At 35.6% G+C, this 23,316-nt stretch overlaps 2 protein-coding genes across 2 annotated transcripts in view; both read right to left on the bottom strand.

Annotated features, from left to right (window-relative positions):
* Positions 1-14,621, bottom strand: part of sipa1 (signal-induced proliferation-associated 1) — a 49,541-nt gene extending 34,920 nt beyond the window's left edge. The window contains exons 1-2 of the mRNA XM_016293243.1: positions 14,448-14,621; positions 13,960-14,285 (exon numbers count right to left, since the gene is read on the bottom strand). The gene's annotated coding sequence lies outside the window, so the exon portion shown is untranslated. The remainder of the gene's footprint in view (positions 1-13,959; positions 14,286-14,447) is intronic.
* A 7,437-nt stretch (positions 14,622-22,058) lies between these two features.
* LOC107601176 (RAS guanyl-releasing protein 2) overlaps positions 22,059-23,316 on the bottom strand; it is a 31,362-nt gene continuing 30,104 nt past the window's right edge. The window contains exons 16-17 of the mRNA XM_016293244.1: positions 23,190-23,252; positions 22,059-22,269 (exon numbers count right to left, since the gene is read on the bottom strand). Coding sequence (XP_016148730.1) covers positions 23,194-23,252 — 59 coding nt within the window. The 3' untranslated portion in view covers positions 22,059-22,269; positions 23,190-23,193. The remainder of the gene's footprint in view (positions 22,270-23,189; positions 23,253-23,316) is intronic.

A 23,316-nucleotide genomic window follows, 5' to 3' on the forward strand; every position in this document is an offset into this window, starting at 1 on the left:
TAAAAGCTGAAGTTTTTGCTTAGGTATTAAAAATCAGTGGAATCTTTACTGGTATTGCTATTGACCTCTGAAATTGTGCTATTTTGTTAGATAGGGATACATCTATATTTCCAGCTAGAAATAACTACTATATAGTGATATATATATACAGTAACTGTAAAATAAAATTACTAATAGAAAGATATAAAGCTCTGGAACAGCATTTCGCAAGAAAAAAATATATTTTGAAAATAATTGCCAATTTGTTATGAATCCATTAAATTTTCTATGTATATGCTCCAGTGTAAGGCTGGGCGATATGGCCAGAATTATTATCACTAATTATTTTTTTCTATATCACATGATATATCGATATTTATCACAATATTCATTTACCATTAAAGGGGTCATGAAATGCATTTTTTAGTATTTTATAATGTTCTCTGAAGTTCACTTATAATGTTAGTGTGATTTTACGTAAAAAAATAAAAAACCATCATAACTTAGAAGTAATAGGCTATTTTCTATCCTGTTTTTGACCCTCTATGCAGAATTATGGCCAGAATTATTATCACTAATTATTTTTTTCTATATCACATGATATATCGATATTTATCACAATATTCATTTACCATTAAAGGGGTCATGAAATGCATTTTTTAGTATTTTATAATGTTCTCTGAAGTTCACTTATAATGTTAGTGTGATTTTACGTAAAAAAAAAAAAAACCCATCATAACTTAGAAGTAATAGGCTATTTTCTATCCTGTTTTTGACCCTCTCTGCAGAACGGTCTGTTTTTATAGGCAGGGCACATTCAAGACTCGCAAGTAAATGCCCACTGCTATGATTGACTAACAGTTTTGCTTATTAAAATACACCTTTACTTAAGCTTACGTGTTGCGACATACTGGATCAAAAATAGTCAGACTCAGCACTGCATTATCTTTTACTTTCAGTCTCTCTGAAAAGCCTGCATCATATTGTCTTGTTAAAAATCAATCCGTAGTAAAGTAAAGCAACCAAATTAACAGTGTTTCACTGACGCAATCTGGAGCTCTTTGCTAATTTTACCCCATGTTTACACCGGACGTGAGCGGCACATCGCGACTATACACAACAGAACCAATTATAATCAGCAATTCTGTTTACACTGGTTGCAGCACGGACTGACACAACAAATCTCTGACAGTTAACTAATGTCGTGTTTTATTTCTGACACACTCCAAGCATCCGCTTGCATCCGATCTAGATAAGGTGTTAGGATCCCAACGAAGGCAATTCAATTACTATTTTTCACAACTTAAGGCCCTTGCACACTGAGTCCGAAATTTTTGCATGTGTTTTTCTGTTTTTTCGTATTCGTCATCCTTTCTTATCAAAATGCATGCTACAGATGTGAAAACGCAGACAATCAAACCTGATCCGAATTTTTTTATGATGGACGAAAATTTTGGAGGCAGTGTGAAAACGTGATTGACACAACATGAGGTCGTATTTATTTTTGAATGCGCAAAAATTGTGTGCAATGACTTTTACACTACATCGTGTCTTGTAATCTTGTAACGTCATCTGTATGGTTGTGTTGATGGGCGGAGCTAAACAGGCAGCGATGTAGAAGTAGGCATTGATCTTCTCCCGCGGAAGCGGGATTTAGCCACACTATTATGTCATAAAGTGGCACATTCCAAAATGAGTCGTTTTCTGGGCTTGGTTTCAATAAATCTGTTTTTAAACTAACGAGAAAGTTTTGAGTTTTGAAACTTACAGGATGTTTTTATAATACATTGACTTGTTATACGTCAAAAGATCAACTGAAATTTGATTTCTCAGTTCATGACCCCTTTAATGAGGAAGGTAATGCTTTCCACATATTTGCTAAACCTTGAAAATTAATATAAAAATAACTAGTTTGCTCACAATTAAACTGCACAAAATAACCTTTTAATTCAGAGCCCCATGAAATCCATTTTATTTTCCATTAAATTATGTTTTCTGTTTATTTTGTTCTTCTGAATTCTGTGTTTTATGATTTAATACCATTTTATAATTAAAAAATAATATCTAATGAAAATCTAATATTTAATTCACAACAAAACAATGCATTTTTATTTTTTTGTCAAATAAGATGCTGCATTGCAGAAGAGTATACATTAAAACATGGATTAAAAATGTCTTGATTTAAAAATAATAATGATAACAATAATAATGATGATGATGATGATGATAATAATAATAATACTTTGAGAAGTACATTTTATTATACAATTGTAATATATTTCTGTCATAATTTCTTAAGTTAAACCAAACTTTTATTTTGGCAGGATGTCATGAAGATCTTTGAGTTTCAAAGTGTGTTTTTGACAGTAGTTTTTTCTCAAATGAAACAGTGTAAAGCTGGTAAACTGATTCACAGAGAAGACCTGGAAGTAAAGTTCATGTGTACAGGTCCCCATATACTGAGGTGCAGATGCTGAAAGCAACATGAGCGAAATGTGAGTTTGAGTTTATGTATCAGATGAAAATATGCCACTCATTTACACAGAGACACACAGAAAATGCAGACTTATTACAGTAGCTACACGCACTGACTGGCTGCTGTCACATTTATTTCTGCTGTTACATTAATCCATATTGAGTACAAATGTCCAGAGCTTATCATTATTATTGACATGCATTTCATCACAATCTCAATATGATATTGTTTATCACCCAGCCATACTCCAGTCTAGGCTTTGTTCGCTCCAGTACACATATTCTAGTTCCATTTACTAAGTAAATTCACACAAAACATGTGAACCTTCCCTAGGCAGTGATGGACCCTGCAGAGGTGACACAAGCATCTGCCTATAGCTCAGTACAGAGCACAGCTGGTCTTCTTACCACTTACCTAAAAGATTCAGATTTCAAGTAAACTGCCAAATTAAGATGTAACCAAACGTGCCCCGTTCCTAATTTACACAGAAAGCAGAGTAAAGGGGAATGTGTTTTTTTTCAGAGAAGCTGTATCCTATGTTTCTTGCCTGCTCTGACCGTCACCCTTATTATAGGGTCTGCTTCCTGTTTGACAGGAAATGATGTGATGCCGGCTGACCTTTATGTATGCTGGGAGGATGAAACTGTCATGCCATGCTGCCTGGCCTGATAGAACAAGGTGAACTTCCATTTGGTTCAATGTGTAGTTTCTCTCTACTTTGTTTCCTCCACGCTCACATTTTGTAAGTGATTTGCACAATAGATGAAATAGATATGTTTTTATTCTCCCTCATTTTTGTCAATACAATTAGAACAGTGTATACTTTGTATACAAAAAAAAATAAAAATACTAGACTAAGGCCTTGTTTAGACCATTAACATGTCTTGTGTGATACAATCACAAGTGGTCAACCGAGACAGATTGCAGTTATCACACACGTCTCAAATGAATCTCCTGTGATCATTAGGGACTGGATTCAGTTTACGCGTGTCTCTGAAATCTTGAATACAGTTCCCTTAAAAAGAGAGATCTTCCACAAGACAAAAGAATAACTGGATTTACAAATTTACATCAATTATAAAGTTCAAATCTTCTTGGTTCTTCTTATCGAGTTTTACTTCCTAATAACGTCCATGTCAGTCTGTCACTGCAAGCTGATACTATACTGAAAAAGCTCTGTAAATTATTTAGCATAAATCGATATTTATAAACAACTGATATAGCAGTGAGTAAAATAAAAATCAATATTTACAGGCAGTGCTTTTGAAGGATGATAATTTCACTTTACCACTTAGCCAAAAATGTCAAAAGAGAATAGTTTCACCACATTGCAACATCCTGAGTATTAAAACATTTGTAGCTGGTTTATGGAAGCAAATTTTGTTTTTATGAAAACAAGAATACATTATAATGAAAATAATACACTTTAAAAAGAACATACTTAAGTGTGAACTGAATGTAATGTTTTTGGACACTTGCAATTAAATGAAAATGTATTATAGTTTAAATTGATATTAAATGTGATAAGCTGAACCGCTTAAGTAGGACTTAAGTACATCATCTATGCAATTTCAAAATTACTTCTATCGTCCTTTAAATATGATTCAAGTTCTGCTGAATGTTCTGATAAGCACTTACTATAAACTAAAATATACTTGAATGTCATTTCTATTGAAACATGAATGCTGCACATTTAAATATATTTGTAATTACACACTTATAATGATGAAGGTGCAATTCAGTAAAATTACTTTTAAATGTAATATCAAAAAGCACACTACATTTCAAATTATAATCAAGTACTTAACATGTGCTTTAGGATGTTAGTCAACACATCAAAACAAGTGTACTTCTTTAAAACACAACAAAAGATTAAGATTTTTATTATTTAAAATGCACTTTACCATTTCATTCGATGTTATTGCAAAGTGCACTTTTTAAGAGTGTACTTTAGTGTCTTAGGAAACAAAGTAATTAATATTATACTACCTGCAAGTAGCTTTTTTTTTTTTAAACATACGTTAAAGATTTGAACTACATTACAAGTGCACATTCATTGCAAAGCGCACTTTTTAAAAGTGTACTTGAGTGTCTTAGGAAACAAAGTAATTAATATTATACTACCTACAAGTAGCTTTTTTTTTAAATATATGTTAAAGATTTGAACTACATTACAAGTGCACATTCATTGCAAAGCGCACTTTTTAAAAGTGTACTTGAGTGTCTTAGGAAACAAAGTAATTAATATTATACTACCTACAAGTAGCTTTTTTTTTAAATATATGTTAAAGATTTGAACTACATTACAAGTGCACATTCATTGCAAAGCGCACTTTTTAAAAGTGTACTTGAGTGTCTTAGGAAACAAAGTAATTAATATTATACTACCTACAAGTAGCTTTTTTTTTAAATATATGTTAAAGATTTGAACTACATTACAAGTGCACATTCATTGCAAAGCGCACTTTTTAAAAGTGTACTTGAGTGTCTTAGGAAACAAAGTAATTAATATTATACTACCTGCAAGTAGCTTTTTTAAAAAAATATATGTTAAAGATTTGAACTACATTACAAGTGCACATTCATTGCAAAGCGCACTTTTTAAAAGTGTACTTAAGTGTCTTAGGAAACAAAGTAATTAATATTATATTACCTACAAGTAGCTTTTTTTTAAAATATATGTTAAAGATTTGAACTACATTACAAGTGCACATTCATTGCAAAGCGCACTTTTTAAAAGTGTACTTAAGTGTCTTAGGAAACAAAGTAATTAATATTATATTACCTACAAGTAGCTTTTTTTAAATATACGTTAAAGATTTGAACTACATTACAAGTGCACATTCACTACAATTAATCGCACTTCTTTTTCACAAGCATCCTGAAATTGTGCATTAGCTGTGTCTCTGTCTCATTTATCTGTGCTTAGAGAGCAACCCAAGTAAAAACCCAGTGGCTGCCCCGCGTTCCCCTAATGTGGTACTAGTGCAAGGTCACCCCAGTGCTTGAAGCAACACTATTTTTAGCACATGACACTGAACACTAAATAAAATATAAATGCCACTCTATGTTCAGTGTCAAAAAACGGCTGCTCGACAAAAATAAATGTGTCCATGAGAAAATGTAGTAAAGAACCGTGAACATGGAAGGACATGTTTAAGGATGGTTATTCATAAGCAAACCATCAGACCATATTCAGGACATGCGTAAAAAGGCATAGGTTTTTGCTCCACCTCTAATGCAGACTTTAGAACAAGAACAAAATCTCAAACAGGAAGTTTACAGTTTGGTTCATGAGGGTGAAATGAAACAGTCTGGCCAATGTTGCATGTTTTTATGTGAAAAATGTTCACAGACACAGATAGGAGACTCAAGCAGACCTCATATTGGAGAAGTTTAAAGACACTTTTAGAGCTGTTGAATCTGTTGGCTGCATTTGAAATGGCAGGTTTTTTATGAGTTGTGTGTTTGTACGACACATGAAGAGAAAGAGGAACTTGCACGACAAAACAACACAAAGGGAATTATACTTGGTAGTTCAAATGAGAGTATTTTATTCCTTATGCGACTATTGTTTGGATGTTTTCTATGTGTGAGTTCAGGTGACTTCCTCTATCTATAGGTCCATTTCTGCACGTATGTACACATTCCTTCCTGTGTTATAAACAACTTGTGTGTATATGGGTTTATTATTACAACATTCCCTCTTTGGAGCAGTCAGTCAGTGATCACTTTATTCATGAAAAAAGTACACTACAAGTCAAAAGGTTATAGTTTTTAGTGTTTTTAAAAGAAGTCACTTCTGCCCACCAAGGCTGCATTTATATGAGTAAAAATACAGTAGAATAAATCAATAAATATCATTACAATTTAAATTAACTATGTCTATGCAAATATATTGTAAAATGTGATTTATTCCTGTGATCAAAGCTGAATTTTCATCATTCCTCCAGTCTTCAGTGTCACATGATTCTTCAGAAATCATTATAATATACCGATTTGCTGCTCAAGAAACATTTCTGATTATTATCAATGTTGTTTTTGCCTAATGTTTTCCATTCAGAAGTCTGTTGTAAGAAAGATTAAAAGAAATTTGTTTTATTCAGTAAAGTCGCATTAAAATGTGACAGTGAAGTAACAGTAAAGACATTAATAATGTTACAAGAAATTTCCATGTTTTATAAAAATGCTGTTCTTTTAAACTTCAAAGAATCCTGAAAAAAATGCATTACCGTTTCCACGTAAATATTAAGCAGCAAAAACTGCTTTCAACATTGATAATATGAACCATTATTACAAACTGAGCATCGAAAATAACTGAATAGCAAATCAGAATGATTTCTGAAGATCATGTGACACTGAAGACTGGAGTAATGATGCTGAAAATTCAGCTTTGATCACAGAAATAAATGATATTTTATAATATTTCAAAGTAGAAAACAAGTACTTTAACATGTAAAAAATATTTCACAATTTTACTGTTTTCACTATGTTTTTAATCAAATAAATGCAGCCTTGGTGAGCACAAGAGCACTGAAAAAAATGATTCATTGAATTTACTAAATCTTTTTAAGGTAAGTAGTTGCAATCAATTTATTTTAGCTACATTTAAATAAACAAATTTAGTTGACTAGCTTTCAACATGTTTTGTATTTAAATGTAGCTAAAATAAATTGATTGCAACCACTTACCTTAAAACAATTTAGTACCATTTTCATAGAGACCTCTTTCAAAAACATTTTTAAAAAATGGTCATTATTGAAAACTGCCATTGTAAATATTTTATTTCTACAAATGCAAAACTTTTAAATGAGGAATTAGTTCAATATAAAAACAACAATGGTCTGTAGCATGTCCTCTTCAATGTGTATGCATGCATTTATGTTTAAAATATCTACAGAAATGGGGCGTTTTGCCCAAATGGGCAGGAAGAACAACTGTTCCAATGATAGAGAGCGAGACACACTCACAACGGGGGGTTTGCAGCGCTGCCATGGAAGAACCATTCTGGGTTCCTTAAAGAACCTTTCAGTGAACAGGTCTTTCTTAATGTGAAGAACATTGTTATACTCTAAAGAAGCTTTTGCTAACATAAGGAACCTTCTGTGAAATGGAACGATTCCATGAATGTTAAAGATTCTTTATAGAAGCATTGGTGCCAAATAAGGAACCTTCATTTTTCAAGTGTATGTCATCGTAAATTATTAAAGAAATGACATATATTAATATTAGTATGGAAACATCTTTGTAATTTTGGTTGTTTTTGTAAGTTGCATCTGTTTGGCCAGTAAAGTACATGTCATTTATCTGCTGAAAATAAAGTATCAGGTGTGAATTTACACATTTTTAGCTTATTAATATCAACTAGGCCATGCCGACATTGCTTGATATGACCTTCCTAGAGAGTCTATTCTCATGACCTAATAAATATTAATGAGTCAGGGTGAGCTGAGCCCTGGGCTCGGTTCTTTTAACATCAAGCTCATTTGATTTGTCCATCAAACCATTAGGTTCAGGTTTCACACATTCGCTTGTTTTAAGGAGTTTAGAGAGAGTCTGCTAAGCACAAATGTAAACTATTTTCACAAGAAACATAAGAAACTGGACACAATAGTGTGAATATTTGACATCAAATTTAAATTCTCGAAGATTTAATAAAAATTGTACTGCAAAAACACTTGATAAACATCATGCACTCTGAAATCAAACACAGACATTTTCTAAATGTTAGCTAAATGAAATAAAACATGTTGTTTAAGCTGTAAGCTGGGGTGTTTTCAATGCCTTTTTAAGAAAATGCATTCATATAGGATATATAACTTGTAAGCACAGCAAATGAACATTTAAGAAACATCAGTCAATCATGCATTTAAAAAAAAACAGAACATATATAATTAGAACACAGATCACAGTAAATAAATAAGTAAATAAATAATTTATTTACACACTGAATAACTTCGGGCCCTCACGACCAGTTTCTTCGCCCATGCCATCAGACTTCTCAAGACTCAGAAACTGGACTGAAGGAACACACACATACACGCATGCATATACACACACACACACACACACAACTGAGCATCCTCCATACTCTTTACAAGGTTTTTGCTAGTTTTTTGCTGCTACAATACTTATTATACTGTATATTGGCTGCTACTCTTACAATGGCATGCGAAAGCTTGGGAACCCCTTTCAGAATCTGTGAAAATGTGAAAGCACAACTATTAAAAAATGTTCCAACATTCACTGATGCGCCAGAAGGAAACACGATGCATTAAGAGCCGGGGAGTGAAAACTTTTTGAATTTGAAGATCAAGGTAAAATGTACTTAATTTGTCTTCCGGGAAACATGCAAGTATCTTTTGTTGCTTCCGAAAGGCAGTACTAAATAGAAAGAAAAAAAAGATATTTCAACAAAATAAGAAAAATGTGGCTCTTAATGCATCGTGTTTCCTTCTGGAGCATCAGTGAATGTTTGAACCTTTTTTAATAGTTGTGTTTGAGTCCCTCAATTGTGCTCAGTGTGCTGAAATCAAACACAGACATTTTCTAAATGTTAGCTAAATGAAATAAAACATGTTGTTTAAGCTGTAAGCTGGGGTGTTTTCAATGACTTTTTAAGAAAATGCATTCATATAGGATATATAACTTGTAAGCACAGCAAATGAACATTTAAGAAACATCAGTCAATCATGCATTTAAAAAAAAAAACAGAACATATATAATTAGTTCAAATATGCAAAAGATGCTGGAAAACTGAAGAATCTGCAGGAGCTGGAGAACAGTGCTCAGTTTAACTGTTCAGAACAAACAAGAGATTCATGAACAACCATCACAAAACAAAAAACAGTCGTGGATCATCCAGGTAACCACACACAGTATTAAGAACCAAGGGTTCCCAAACTTTTGAACGGGGTCATTTGAATAATTTCAGCTATTTTTTTGTCTTTTGGAATCAATGTAAGCATCTTTTATGTAAAACATCTTACTCAGGACAGTGCTAAAAAAAAACAAAAAAACATGCATTTTGTATGATCTCTCTTATTTTGTTAAAATTATTCACATTTTCACAGATTCTGCAAGGGGTGCCCAAACTTTTGCATGCCACTGTTTGTTTATACTACTTCAGCTACTTATATTGTACTCTTTGCACTATTGTCACTAGGTTCTGGTTCTCTAAGTGTACTGTTTGGCGCAGCACTAGGACTGTACCCATTGTCTGTCCCAGTAGTCATTGTACTGTCTTGTGCTGTCTGCACATGTTTGCACTTGTACACTTTAAGTATATTTTAACGTAGTCCCTTGAAGTTCTGTGTTTGTCTTATGTAGCACCTTGGTCCTGGAGAAACGTTGTTTCGTTTCACTATGTACTTGTATATGGTTAAACGCCACTTGACTTGAAATATCTATTTAATATTTTTGTTATGTACGAAAGAAAACACATTTTTCATATTCAACAGAACTGAATTATGGGCTGGTCATTGAGATATTATTGGCCATTAAATGCGTCTGTGAACAAAAAAAAGAGTAAGAATAATGAGGCCTGAGATTAAGAAGATGCTAAAAGTTACTTAAATGTATTTAAAGTCAGTGAGTTCCATCAGTTTGACTTTTTTGCCTTTATATGAGACGACAGTTGAGTAAGTGATTGAGAGTGGGATTGAAGCACTGTTGCACTTTTGAAAGCTATGGCAAAATGTAAAATGTTTTAATCTATTAAATATTATAAATCATGTTGCCTTTGACCAGAGTGATTTGCTGAAAACAAAATGCGGATGGTGAAAGGTAATTAATAGTCAATGGGATCACGGCTTGCACGTTAGTCTCACCCATTGCCGTCTTGCATGGTTATGATGTCTATGATTACACAAAATAAACTTCTTAGAGATTTTTTAAAGAAAAATGAGGGGGAGAGGTTATTAAGTAAATAATTCGAAGAAAAAAAGAGGGCAACTATTTCATGAAGTGATTTTGTACTAATTTGTTAGATTTGATTCATAAGAAAGCATGCAATTTTTAGATAAAAAAAATAAGCATGAAAGTTCACCCCTAACTATTAAGCAGATTGCATGAAAACAAATTAGTCATCATTTTGCCAAAAAATAAAACAGTTATGAATCACTATGAGATTGAAATGTCTCCCTCACATCCTTGGCTGCAAGTGAGCGGCATATACATACAAATACCACATGCGAAAGCCTCCTTTAAATATTGTTGTGTCTATTAGCACATGGTTCTGTTTGCGTACATATTCTTAAATCACCCATATGGCCACAAAGTTTGCATGCAATTTGTTAGACTGCGCAAGTAGTAGATCACAGCCTAAACATACTAAAACCAGCCAGATGGAGTCTTTTGTGTGATCAGACGGAGAAAAAAAGAACTATGATAAATGCATTTTGAAATTAGTGTTGATGCACTACAGTACTGTAAAATATGCGCCTCCCCTCAGTCACAGCAGCAGATACCACTGCATCCAGCACGTCCAATCAAACCAGCCAGTATTTAAATGTCTGGAGACTATTGAAAGGCATCTTATCAGATCTCAGACCGACCAAAACGTAACTCAAACAATCAAGCAATTGTCAGATGGCCAGACAGAATTAAACAGAATCTGTGCACAAACGTCCTCTTTGTGTGCGAGTGCCTACAGTTGTGAGTGAGAGCCTTCGATTTTGCTTTCCTCACTTTCCTAACGGTTCCTTGACCATTTATCATTTATTGTGATGTCTGCCATCATATAACATACTGCAAGATGAGAGCATTGATCCCAGTTGAGTTTTCAGACATGTTAAGCGATATAAGCAGGCAGACATTGCTGCGTTGTTGCTGCTCTTAAACACACTCTATCTGAATGAAAAATGCAACTTCTGCAAAATGCATCGGCTACATCAGCCAAAAATGTATGCTTAATAAAAAAGGGCAGCTAATGGTTGGCATAATGGCAGCATACTATAATGTAGGCTATGGGATGATTAGAAGAGTTAGAACAGAGTTCACACTTTTTTTCTTCCTTTCTTCGTTTCCATTTTGCGTATAATGTCTCTTCAGTCAATGCCTTTAAAATGTAAATTCATTGCTAAGCCTCCCAACATTTTCAGTATAACAATGCAATACAACCCAACTTCTCTTGGGTTCCTGTAATTATCACCAAACAGTGTAACATTTCAAAGATCACACAAACAGCTAATCGAGCACTTGATATGCTTATTCTTTGTCACAGATACCAAAATAGTCATATAAGAGTTTACAGTGCAAATGTAAAAACTAATGTTAATATATCTAATGAAACACACAATAGTCAATAGTGTGCATTTTAATGTCAATTTAAGTAAATGCATGCTTGGTAGAATCACATTTTACGCAAAATACATACAAATACTCATAAGATCATGTTGTCCAGTGTAGGATATTTTTTATCTAGTGATAATGGGATCCATCTCCCTCTCTAGCTCTTAGGGTATATAGAGCATTAGGACACGCATCTACATCAACACAGCTTCCCATCATTTGGGTCGAAGCATTTAATATTTAAGTGTGCCATTTTAACATTACACTCTATATTTAGCTTCACTTGCATGTTAGAGCAGGTCAGAGGAAGATAAGTGGAATAAGAGAAAAAATACTGAATGCATTCATCCAAATCATACATTCATCCAGAAGTCTCCTCATCCTTCTTTCATCACTGTTAAACGTCTGAGCAAAGAAGCTTGTTCATCTTTGCCAAACTGATTATTACATTTTTGTTGAGTTTCAACATGTGTGTGCATCTCTTAGCTCTTCTTTGATCGTGTTATCTCACACAGCAGTTGGTGTTCGTGGCATTAAGCTCAGTTTCCCACAGACACTCGCAGCACTTTTATTGATTTTTGACTCAGAAATGCTAAGACATACACATACTAATTAGCATTATCTTTTGCTTGAGAAATCCTTATATTTAATCAGAAACGATACTGTATGTCTCATGTTTTGATACATGAAGAGATAAGTCTGTACTGTAAGTACACATACAATGGCAAAGTCATCTCATGTATTTCTGGGTTTCTACCACATGTACATTTATGTATGTTTGCACAGACACTAAAGCAATAAGCACCACAATACTGACAACACCTAAACCTTACAGGCGCTCCTGTTCTTATTTCATCTATGAATATTTAATTCATGGAATTATTCGGTTGACTCTATTGAATTTAATATCAATGATTTTGTGTTTTCAATCTCATTCTAAATGTTACATTCTGTGAAATGTTACATTTACATGACTGTTCGAATTCACATAATTTAAAACAAAACTACACTTTAAAATCTTGACATAAATAACATTTCAGTCATTTTTAGCCATTATTGATTCATTCATTTTGAAAGTCACGCACCATCTCATGCACTGCTTTTTAGTTTTTTGATCATTCATAAATTACGTTTTTCTGTATACTGTCTATCTACATGATGGTATACTGTAACTTAAATTATTGTCAGTACAATTATATATTATTATATAAGTCCTTTTAGGGTTAAAAGATTTATATGAATACTGTATATCTATAAAACGGTAAAAATGTCACTGTATAAAAGTCTATATGATATAAATGATTTATAAATATTTTACATTTCTATATTTGTACATAATACTTACTACATTTTAGATACTGTCAGCGTGTCCATATTGTTTGCTTCAGCATCTTCCCAAACGTACAAAAAATATGTTTTTGCATCTGTAAATGTTATGTATGAATATCTACGATCTATGTATCTGCATATAAAGATGTACTTAAGTGGGTCAAAAATACGGTGAGCTAATTGCATTTAACATGGATTTAAGTGTCATAAAACATTACACTCAGTTCACGCTTAAGTATATATTCTTTTAAGTATATTCTTAAACAAAGCTAAATGGTACTTTTTAACCTTTTTTAGGAGCATGCAATTGTAGCGTGTGCCCTAATATACTCTGATATATCTGAAGCAGGTTCAGCCTCTCATAGATTGTTCATGAGTAATGACTTTCACCAGAGTCACGCCTCAGGCCAAAACCAATCAAATGAACCCAACAAGCGCATGTGTTACTGAGAGGATGAGAAAAGACATCATCACACCACAGCCGAACAAATGCGTCAAAGTGCAAAACACCATTGTGCAGTTACGCACGTACCGTCACTTTCACAGGGTCAAGAGCTGCCGTCAAAAGCCATGCAGTCGTACCCTTTGTTGTGCATGCTTGCGTAAGATATCTCTGCTCTTCCTATTCTTATTCCACTCCCTCCGTTCTCATTTATTACCAACGTATCCCTAGAGCCTGGAGAGCAACCCTTCCCCCATCCTAAATGAGAGAGAGATTGATAGAGGCACTACAGTGCATCTTGCATTTTCCTTGCCACCTTGAACACCAGCAGCAGCAGCAGCGCTTGCGGAAATAACTTCAGTGCAAATCGTATGTGCAAACTTCACGATCCTCATTTTCACGAATCTACACAAATTCCATAAAATGTGAAAGAAATCCTTACCCTTTTTAAATGGGGTTTTCTTTGCTCATTCCCTCATATTCTTTGTCTCCATGTCCTCTGTCTGTCTTCATCTAGTGCACATCCTCAGCAAAGGTCTGCGGTGGCTTGGTTGTGTGTGTGTCAATCTGTATGCGTGTGCATGTATGCGAATGTAAGCCAGCGATGACGTGCAGACGTGTGAAGCTAGCAGAGCACAGTTTCAACCTCAGACATCACTTCCTCTGCTTCACAATGTGTTTCCCCTTACTGTGTTGACACATCCTCTTCTCTGCCTCTCTGTTACTTGTGTCCTCTGCACAAACCACACATGCAAACGCAGTATGGGCCTTGGATAGAAACAATTTTCATTTAGACACTGCTCAATTTCACAGTTGGCATTGAATTATACACTGAAATAGTATTCCAGTAATCTCCAAAAAATCTTTTTTACAGCGTACAGCAAAATGGGCGGTATGGGCAAGCTTGTGTCAAAAAAACACTGATCTTACCTTCCAGATTTCATCTCAGCTCCCCTCATCGTCTCTTCTCCTCACTCCAGCATTGTTGTGATCTCTCTGCTGGCTTTTTGCTTCACCCAAATATATTAATACAGAAATGCAATCCACCGTTGACAGCTTGCTGTAAGAAGCTCACATCCTGCTGTTCCTACAGGGGCAGGTTGAATTGCTCTCTGTCTTTTTCTGCCCCTCTAGCATGCCGTCTTTAATACCCATTCACATCAAACTAAAGCCGGCCCCTTCCTCCGCCCCGCAAACGCTACTGCTCTCCACCCCCTCCTGTCTTTTCTCTCCTTCACCCTCTTGCTTGGATATCTCTTGCCCTCTGGCTCCTCAGCCTCCTCCTCACTGTAGCTACAGTAATCCTTTTTCTAGCCTAATATATGGATGATTAGAGAGACTAGATTCGTATGGACTAGAAATAAGGGTCCCAAAAGGGGGGTTTCGCAGCGATGCCATTTTGGTTTTCTTAGTGTGAACATCACTAAATCAATCATCTAAAGAATCTTTTTTCACTCGGAATGGAAAGATTCCATGGATGTTAAAGATTCTACATGGAACCATCAATTCCAATAAAGAACCTTTAATTTTTAAGTGTATATCCAATTCTGAGCATTTTTATGCTTGCACCATTGGGAACGGGTGTGTGAATGCATGTAGAGTGTGTGTGCATAAGCCTAAACACTCCTGACTCACGTCAGCACACACATACACAGTCATTCAGAATGTGATATAATGACTAGGATTGGGAGCGGCTCTCCTCTAGATTCAATATTACAGATAGAGGACTCTCCTATGGCTTGACCATCTGGCAGCAGAATGTGGGGTGACCCTCCCTGATACTAACCCAACACCACAGATGCAGGGCAGGAGTGATTTGGGGGTTGTTCGATGTGCTCACACACACACACACACACACACAAAGCCTTTTTGTTTGACTCCCAAATGACAATATTACTGTAAGACAGGAAAGTATGAGTTGGTTCTATTCTTGGCTAAAATATATATATCAGAAAAAAAAATATTTTAATAAATTATGTATATTAATTCAGAATGCTTTTCTTACTGAAACCTTGCAGATGAAGGAACCACAATCAGAGCTCTTCTGGAGCTGTGATATTTGTGTTAACTAAAACTATCTGTCACGCTTGTACAACAACGAGGAGCGTGGAGCGAGGAGACGCAGGAGATTTCAAAGTAAACAGTCTTTAATCCTTCCAACACGGGATACACAGGGCTGCCAGGAACACATGTAGCACAAGACAAACATTCAGTATCAGACAAGGGAGAATGGCACAGGCTAGAACTTAAATACAAGAGATAATTGGGGAACACAGGTGACATCAATAGAACATAATCGGTGGCAAAGCAGGTGGTGGAGGAGCCCGAGGCAGAGACGGAGAGCCAACGAGCCAGGGGGATGCCGAGGATCCAGGGGGCCAGGGTGGAGCCGAGGGCTCTGGCGACCAAGGCGGAGGCCCATGGCGGAGCCGGAGCGACTGAGGACCAAGGTGGAGCTGGTGGGAGGAAGGAGCCCAATAGAGCCGGTGGGACTGAGCAACGAGGTGCAGCCGGAGGAGCAGAGTCCTGAGGCGATGGCGGGTTGACGCCCGACCAAGGCGGTACCGGAGGGACGAGGGAACCCGGTGGAGCTGGTGGATCAATGGGTGACGGTGGAGGTGAGGGAGCTATGAGCCGAGGTGGAGCCGCTGGGTCTACTGGCCGAGGTGGAGTCTGGGCATCAGAGGTGAGGGATTCTCCAGCCACGACGACGCTGGAGGATGGCAGACCCACGGACATTAAGTACATTTGTGCATCTCCGGGCATTCAGGGTTTAACTCAGGATCGGAAGCCCCCTCTTGATTGAACACGGGAACAGGATGGCGCTCAGGAGGAGCGGACACTTGAGGGCGCTTACGAGGAGCTGGCACTGGAGGGCAATTTCTAGGAGCGGGCACTGGAGGGTGCTCTGGACTGGATTCGGGGACTGGAGCCCTCTCCTTCTCGCTTTGGCACTTTCACCGCGCCATACTCAGCTCACCCTCAGCTGCGGTGCATGGGGGGGAGCTCCTCTCCACACTCACACCGTCTGTAGCTTTCTCCCTCGTGGCGGGAATTGTCGCCTTCTCTCTCACCTGATTAGACGGCTTGGGCACTCCTTCCGGGGCAATCCTCCGCTCAGTCGCTCGGCATTGCGCTGGCACGTAGATCGTGGCGGGAATGGGCTCTCGGTCGTCGGTGGGCTCTGGCTGAGCTAAAGCGGGGAGATGGTGGGCTGGGCTCTGGGTCTGGAGTGGCACCGGCGAGATCCCCCTCGGGACAGACGGTGACCGGGGATCTGTGTCTCGCCAGTGTCCACTCCATAAATGCGGCGAATTCCGCTCGAGGGCCATCTTCGGATGACGGTGCTCTGCACGTGGGGTTAAGGCTGGCGTCATAGAACACGCAGAGCGCATCGTCCGGGTAGGTGGTGAGATGGGCAATCGCCGGAAACAGTCTGGTATGACCCTCAAGCGAGCGCTCCCCCTGCTCCAGCAGGAGGAGGAGGAATTCGGGACGAAGGAGGGGATCCATTTGGGCACACAACGAGAGGGGAAAAAAAACACTGAGCGAAAAACAGAAACAAAACGGAGGGGAAACACGCAATTTAAACTGTTGTTGGTCCGATATTCTGTGACGCTTGTACAACAGCGAGGAGCGAGGAGCGTGAAACGTGGAACGAGGAGACGCAGGAGATTTCACAGTAAACACAGTCTTTAATCCTTCCAACACGGGATACACAGGGCTGCCGGGAACACATGTAGCACAAGACGAACATTCAATATCGGACAAGGGAGAATAGCACAGGCTAGAACTTAAATACAAGGGATAATTGGGGAACACAGGTGACATCAATGGAACATAATCACACTAAACGAGGACAGGAACTTGACCAAATTAGGAAACACAGGAAGGACTACGGGGCAAAACAGGTACAAAAGTCTGACACTAACACTTCAAAATCATTTTCTGTTAATGAAGCTTGAAATAAATAAAATTATATGTAAATATTAGATAAGAAAACTTGAAAACTAAAATATATAGGTTTAAGTTACTACAATTAATAAAAAATAATAATTATAGCTAAAAACTAAATAAATAATTAAAATTACAAAAGCACACAACAAAATTAAAATTGTATTAAATTAAGACGAAAACTGAAAATTATCATTTAAAAACGAATAATTGAACATATTAATTAATACTAAATAAATAACATTTTATCAAACTAAAAAAAAACATAAAAAAAAAAAAATTCTCTAAATGAAGCTTGAAATAAAGCTAAAATATAATTAAACATATATTACATGAAACCCCCTATTTCAGTTAATTACCAAGGCAACATTTCTGTTTAAACTGAAATAAAAACAAATGAAAGCTAAATAGAAATATTAAAAGCTAATAAAAATGACAAAAGTACACAAAATTAATAAAACCAAACTAAAATTACGATGAAGTATAACAAAACAATTACATTAATATAATAGTATATAAATAATTCTAAAATAACATTTATGGAACCAGTTAAGTTGTAATTAGGGACATTTTATAGACTTTTCTCTAAAATCCACTTCAGGCAGTTTTATAGTGAGAGTTTTATAGTCAATGTTATACTTGATAGAGTTTATTTTTATATTTCACAAGAGTAAGATGGTTTCACAGATGGCTTCAGGCCGCAGAGATAATAAACAATGAAACAGAGATAATAAACTAAATTAAAAGGGGACTCTGATATCCTGGGTTCAGTCCTACTGTATATTTACCCAGGTATTCTTAATGATTATATGGTCATCTAGTGGACATTGTTGGTACTGTTACAATTTTGCATATTACAAGTGCATGATTGTAAGATACTAGTGTCCCAAATGCTTCAGATTTAGTCATTTTTAAGTATTTATAAAAAGGCAGCTTTTTTGTTTTTCTTCATTTGCTTCTATTTTCATTCTACTCTCTTCTCATGAATAAAACAAATCCCCAATTTAACCTTCTGTATCATTTTTCACAGGATTATTAATACATTTTATAAACACAATTTCCAGAACAGCCACTTAGTAGGGGTCCTGGTGAGGTCTGTTATACACTATAAAAAAATAAAAACTACAAGAGGTTGGTTTGGTGTAAACAGAAGGGCAGTCATGCAGAAAAGTACCTCATACTGTGAAGTATAGTGTTTCTTTGATGTTGCACGGCTGTTTTTCTTCCAAAGGCCCTGGACAGCTTGTTAGGATACAAATACAACATATATTAAACCAACACCTGACTGCCTTTGCCATGAAACTCAATGATCCAAAGCACACCTCCAGAAAAAAAAAAAACAATGGTTCACCAAGTGCAGAATGAAGATTTCGCCAAGGACACCACAATCCCTGTGGAACGAGCTGAAGAAGAGTAGTTGCTTACACTGTAATAATAATAATAATAAATCTATGTATATACATTTTATATCTTGCGGCATACAGAGAAGTTTCAAGGAAATGGCACTCCTTAAATTGCACTGGTGTCCTCAATGGAAAGCATATTGCCATCACATTAAAATCTGGATGCTTCTTTACAAAGCAACTTTTCCAGCATCCTTCCCACCTTTGTAGATGCACACTACACATTTACATGTAGTACAGGAAGGAGACTTTGGGAAAGCAGGTGAAATTCAGCCTTTGGCAAAGGGATTGAGAACAATATTCTCCATTGTGTGCCATCAACAATATGCCTAGCTGGTGCGGAGGAAAACAAACCTGAGGGGAGCTGCATATTCAAGATGTGCTATTTCCACTTGAGCCATATCTCACGAGGTCTTTTGCTGTCAAGACAGAAGGCAACATTCGTCCGTATCTCAAGAGACTGCATGATGGTGAAAAACTCCAAAATAAATAAATAAACAAACTATTTTTGACTCTTATAGCATTTATCCCACAAAACCTACCTGTCTACACGCTGAATGATTGCAATGGAAATATTATTGATGAATGTTTTCATTTTATCAGAGACAATATCACTAAGACATCAAAAATATAATAATAATAATATCATTATAATAAAAGAAAAACTATATGCAAACATAGACTTTTGAGCATACTGTGTTCCACAGTTTTGACTCAACTGAGAAAAATGTTTTACAGTAAATAACGTTACAAATGACATAACGATTAGTAGATATAGCCTATCCTGTCCAGCAAAATATATATATACAGTATATACACAGTATGTTATTGAATGTGGTTTGTGACTGAGGACAAATATAGGCTTACATGTTATTTCAAAAACAGACCTCGAGTTTCGACAGTGACTCCCCACATGAAAAAATACTATAGTAATTTATAATAAATACTATAGTGTTTTGAACCATACTATAGTAAAGTGTATTATACTGTATATATTATAACATTGTTAATGAATGCTACAGCGTAATGTAGTATTAACTATAGTGAACTGATAAACTGTAATAAATACTGTAATATACTTTACTTTTTACTACAGTAAACTGTAGTGTATTGTAGTATAATATACAATATAGTTGTAGAAAAATTGTGTAGTAGTGCAGTATTAGGTAAAGTAAGTTGTATATATTTCTAGAGCTGTTATATTACCACAACAACTATAGAATTACCTCAAGAAATTAATTCAAGTGCTTTATTACAGCATGGTTCAAAAACACTATAGTAGTAGGCTATTTACTATAAATTACTAAAGCATTTTTTCATGTGGGTCACTAGGCTATGCTAAAATATTCAAAAAACACTTTAGAAATGCATCTATTTTTTAATCCCAAAACAGCAGTCTAAACTGAATCGAATAAGTCATGCTCATGTAATTTAGTCACTCGTGTAGATTTTTTGATATCAATATTTATTGTAACTGAGAAAATCCTACAGACCTGCACATTAAAATGTTGGTTGCATGAGAAAAATACATTCAATCATCACCAAGAAAAAAACTCATCTTTTGTACTACAGAACAAACAGTGTGCAACACCACAGATTAACTTCAATGTAAAATACATTCTCATCTTCCTTTCTCTTTTCATTAATGACAAAATACTGTACATATAAAAACAAAACATTCAACAAACAGCATAGGATATATGAAAAGAACATATCAGTTAATATGCATACAAAACGTGTTACATGCCTAACTAACATAAGAGTCTGATTTCCCAGACTAATATCGATAGTTTCTCAGATCATTGGAAGAATTTAGTAAATCACATCTTAACAGCTAATGCTACAACATACAGTACATTAAAAAAAGAGAGAGAACAGGGATATTCTGAAACATGGAACATGAACCTAGTGTTGTGAAACAGATGATGTTTGTGGCATCTCACAACAACAGAGCCAGACTTTTTTTTAAAGGGATGTTTAACATCTTTTGAACACAGAACCACTTATAATCATTACAATTAGATTTAATTCTGCAGCCAAATTCCAAGGTAATGTTCATGTTTTTATATCTATTAAAATCAAGTATTCTAAAATAAGTTATTGGAAATCATTAAAATCTCCATTGGTGCATGGAGCCATTTAATCATCAATCAATTTAGATTCTTTATCAGTTAGTGTTTAATGCTCAGATATGCGGTTGGAAAAGGCTCGGGACATGTGACCAAAAGCTGATAATCTTATTTTCCAATGTTCGGTCATGGTGTGAATAGTTTCATTTCAAAATCTTGTTCACGCATAATATTTGTGGTGTGAAAGGAGGGCCTTTTAATTCTATATAATCCTTCCTTTTATATACAGATCATTGTTTTTGTTTTTTTACAGCATTCAAAACAGATGCATCAGTTATAGCTGGAATATCAACTACGTCTTTTATTGCAGTTAACTCTCTCAAAATACATTCATTTGAAAAGAGAGAGAAAAAAAAAGTTTGGGATTTTCCCCCCCCATTTTGATTCAATAAATTCAAAGTTTTAAAAACATTACAGTTGATTGCATAATATTGCAGATGCAAACACACCTGATCTATGCCGCCATGAGTTTACACTGAAATTCAGCCACAACTGCTTTGGTGACATTAAGCTCCAATTTAGTTGCATTCACAAAAATATCTTAAAAATGTTTCTGTACCTCAGAACAGAGTCACTGAAAATTCCTTCTCTTTCTTTATTTTCTTTCCTATTTTCTATTTATAAAAGTAAGATTACAATGTATTTCAAGCAACCTGGGAAGAATGTACACCATAATGATAAATCCTACAAATATGCTTGAGATCTTGCGATGTGTTTGAGAGTACGTTCAGGCTTCAGCAGGGAAGAGATGGTTGATCAGTTGCAGCTTCAGTCCAGCAGATAGCAGCATGTCCATGTCTCACCGTGAGTGTCAGGCTGCGATCTCACAGTTCAACCCAACTCTAGATCTTTTTTCCTCCAACATTGTTGTGCTAGGTGTGACTGGAAGAAATTTGCCTCGACACAAGACTCCTTGCAGACAACATGCTGACCATTCGTGAAGTCAGACAAAAATCTGTACACCCTAGTGAAAAATAAATATTTTATTTATTTCATGCTAAGTACTACAAATATATTTTCATATTTATGTATGGCTTCAGCAGGGAAGAGATGGTTGATCAGTTGCAGCTTCAGTCCAGCAGATAGCAGCATGTCCATGTCTCACCGTGAGTGTCAGGCTGCGATCTCACAGTTCAACCCAACTCTAGATCTTTTTTCCTCCAACATTGTTGTGCTAGGTGTGACTGGAAGAAATTTGCCTCAACACAAGACTCCTTGCAGACAACATGCTGACCATTCGTGAAGTCAGACAAAAATCTGTACACCCTAGTGAAAAATAAATATTTTATTTATTTCATGCTAAGTACTACAAATATATTTTCATATTTATGTATGCCCTGCAATTGTACTTTTAGAATACTAAACTGGTATACTTAAAGTCTGCTAAATTGGAACAACTAATTTTGTGCTTATTGCACTTTAATTGTGCAGAAGGAGTGCTGGGGTACAATTAAAGATACGCTTAGTATATTCGGATTGTGCTAAAGTGGAACTATTGCAAGTACACTTCAGGTACACTTTAAATATTTTGCATTTAAAGACCGATATTATTCAAAGATCGTACAATCCTCATCAAAAGTGACATTAAAACACATTTGAGACTTAATATTAAGAAATGCACATTGTGCACAAGTATAGTTTAATTATAATTTTTATCTGTTATGCTTTATAATTATAAATGGGTAACACTTTATTTCGATAGTCCACTTTAGACATTTTATTAACAGTAAGTAATTTTGCAACTACATGTCAACTAGCAGTTAGTAGAGTATTAGTAGACTGTCTGCTTAATATCTTCTAACTATTTCTTTGTCAACTTATTCTACTAACCCTAAACCTACCCTAACAGTCTACTCTGAGAGTTAGTAGACATGTAGTTGCAAATTAATGAGAATTAGTTGACATGTAGTTGACATGTAGTTACAAAGTTACTTATAGTTAGTAGAATGTCTAAAGTGGACTATCGAAATAAAGTGTAGCCTATAAATGTTATCTGTCAGTAAATATGTTAACAGATTTGAACCATACTAAGTATGAAATAAATGTATTTTAAATATATTACGTTTTTACTAGTGCAGTTAATAATATTGAGCTAACAATAAAATATAATGTGTACTGTTCTACCTTAAAATAGTTGTTTTTTTCTGAGAAATGTATTTATGTAGTGATGCAGAATGTTAGTTTACCAGTTTAGAGGTGACAGTCAAATGCACCCTGCTCAGCTGCCTCGACATCCTCTTCTGTGATGACTGAAGAACAAAGAACAAGCAGAAATAGGCAGAGACAGTCTGGTAAACACAGCTCAGCTATGCG

Source organism: Sinocyclocheilus grahami, unplaced genomic scaffold, assembly GCF_001515645.1.
Source record: "Sinocyclocheilus grahami isolate Dianchi unplaced genomic scaffold, SAMN03320097.WGS_v1.1 scaffold300.1, whole genome shotgun sequence".
In the NCBI taxonomy this organism is placed as follows: domain Eukaryota; kingdom Metazoa; phylum Chordata; class Actinopteri; order Cypriniformes; family Cyprinidae; genus Sinocyclocheilus; species Sinocyclocheilus grahami.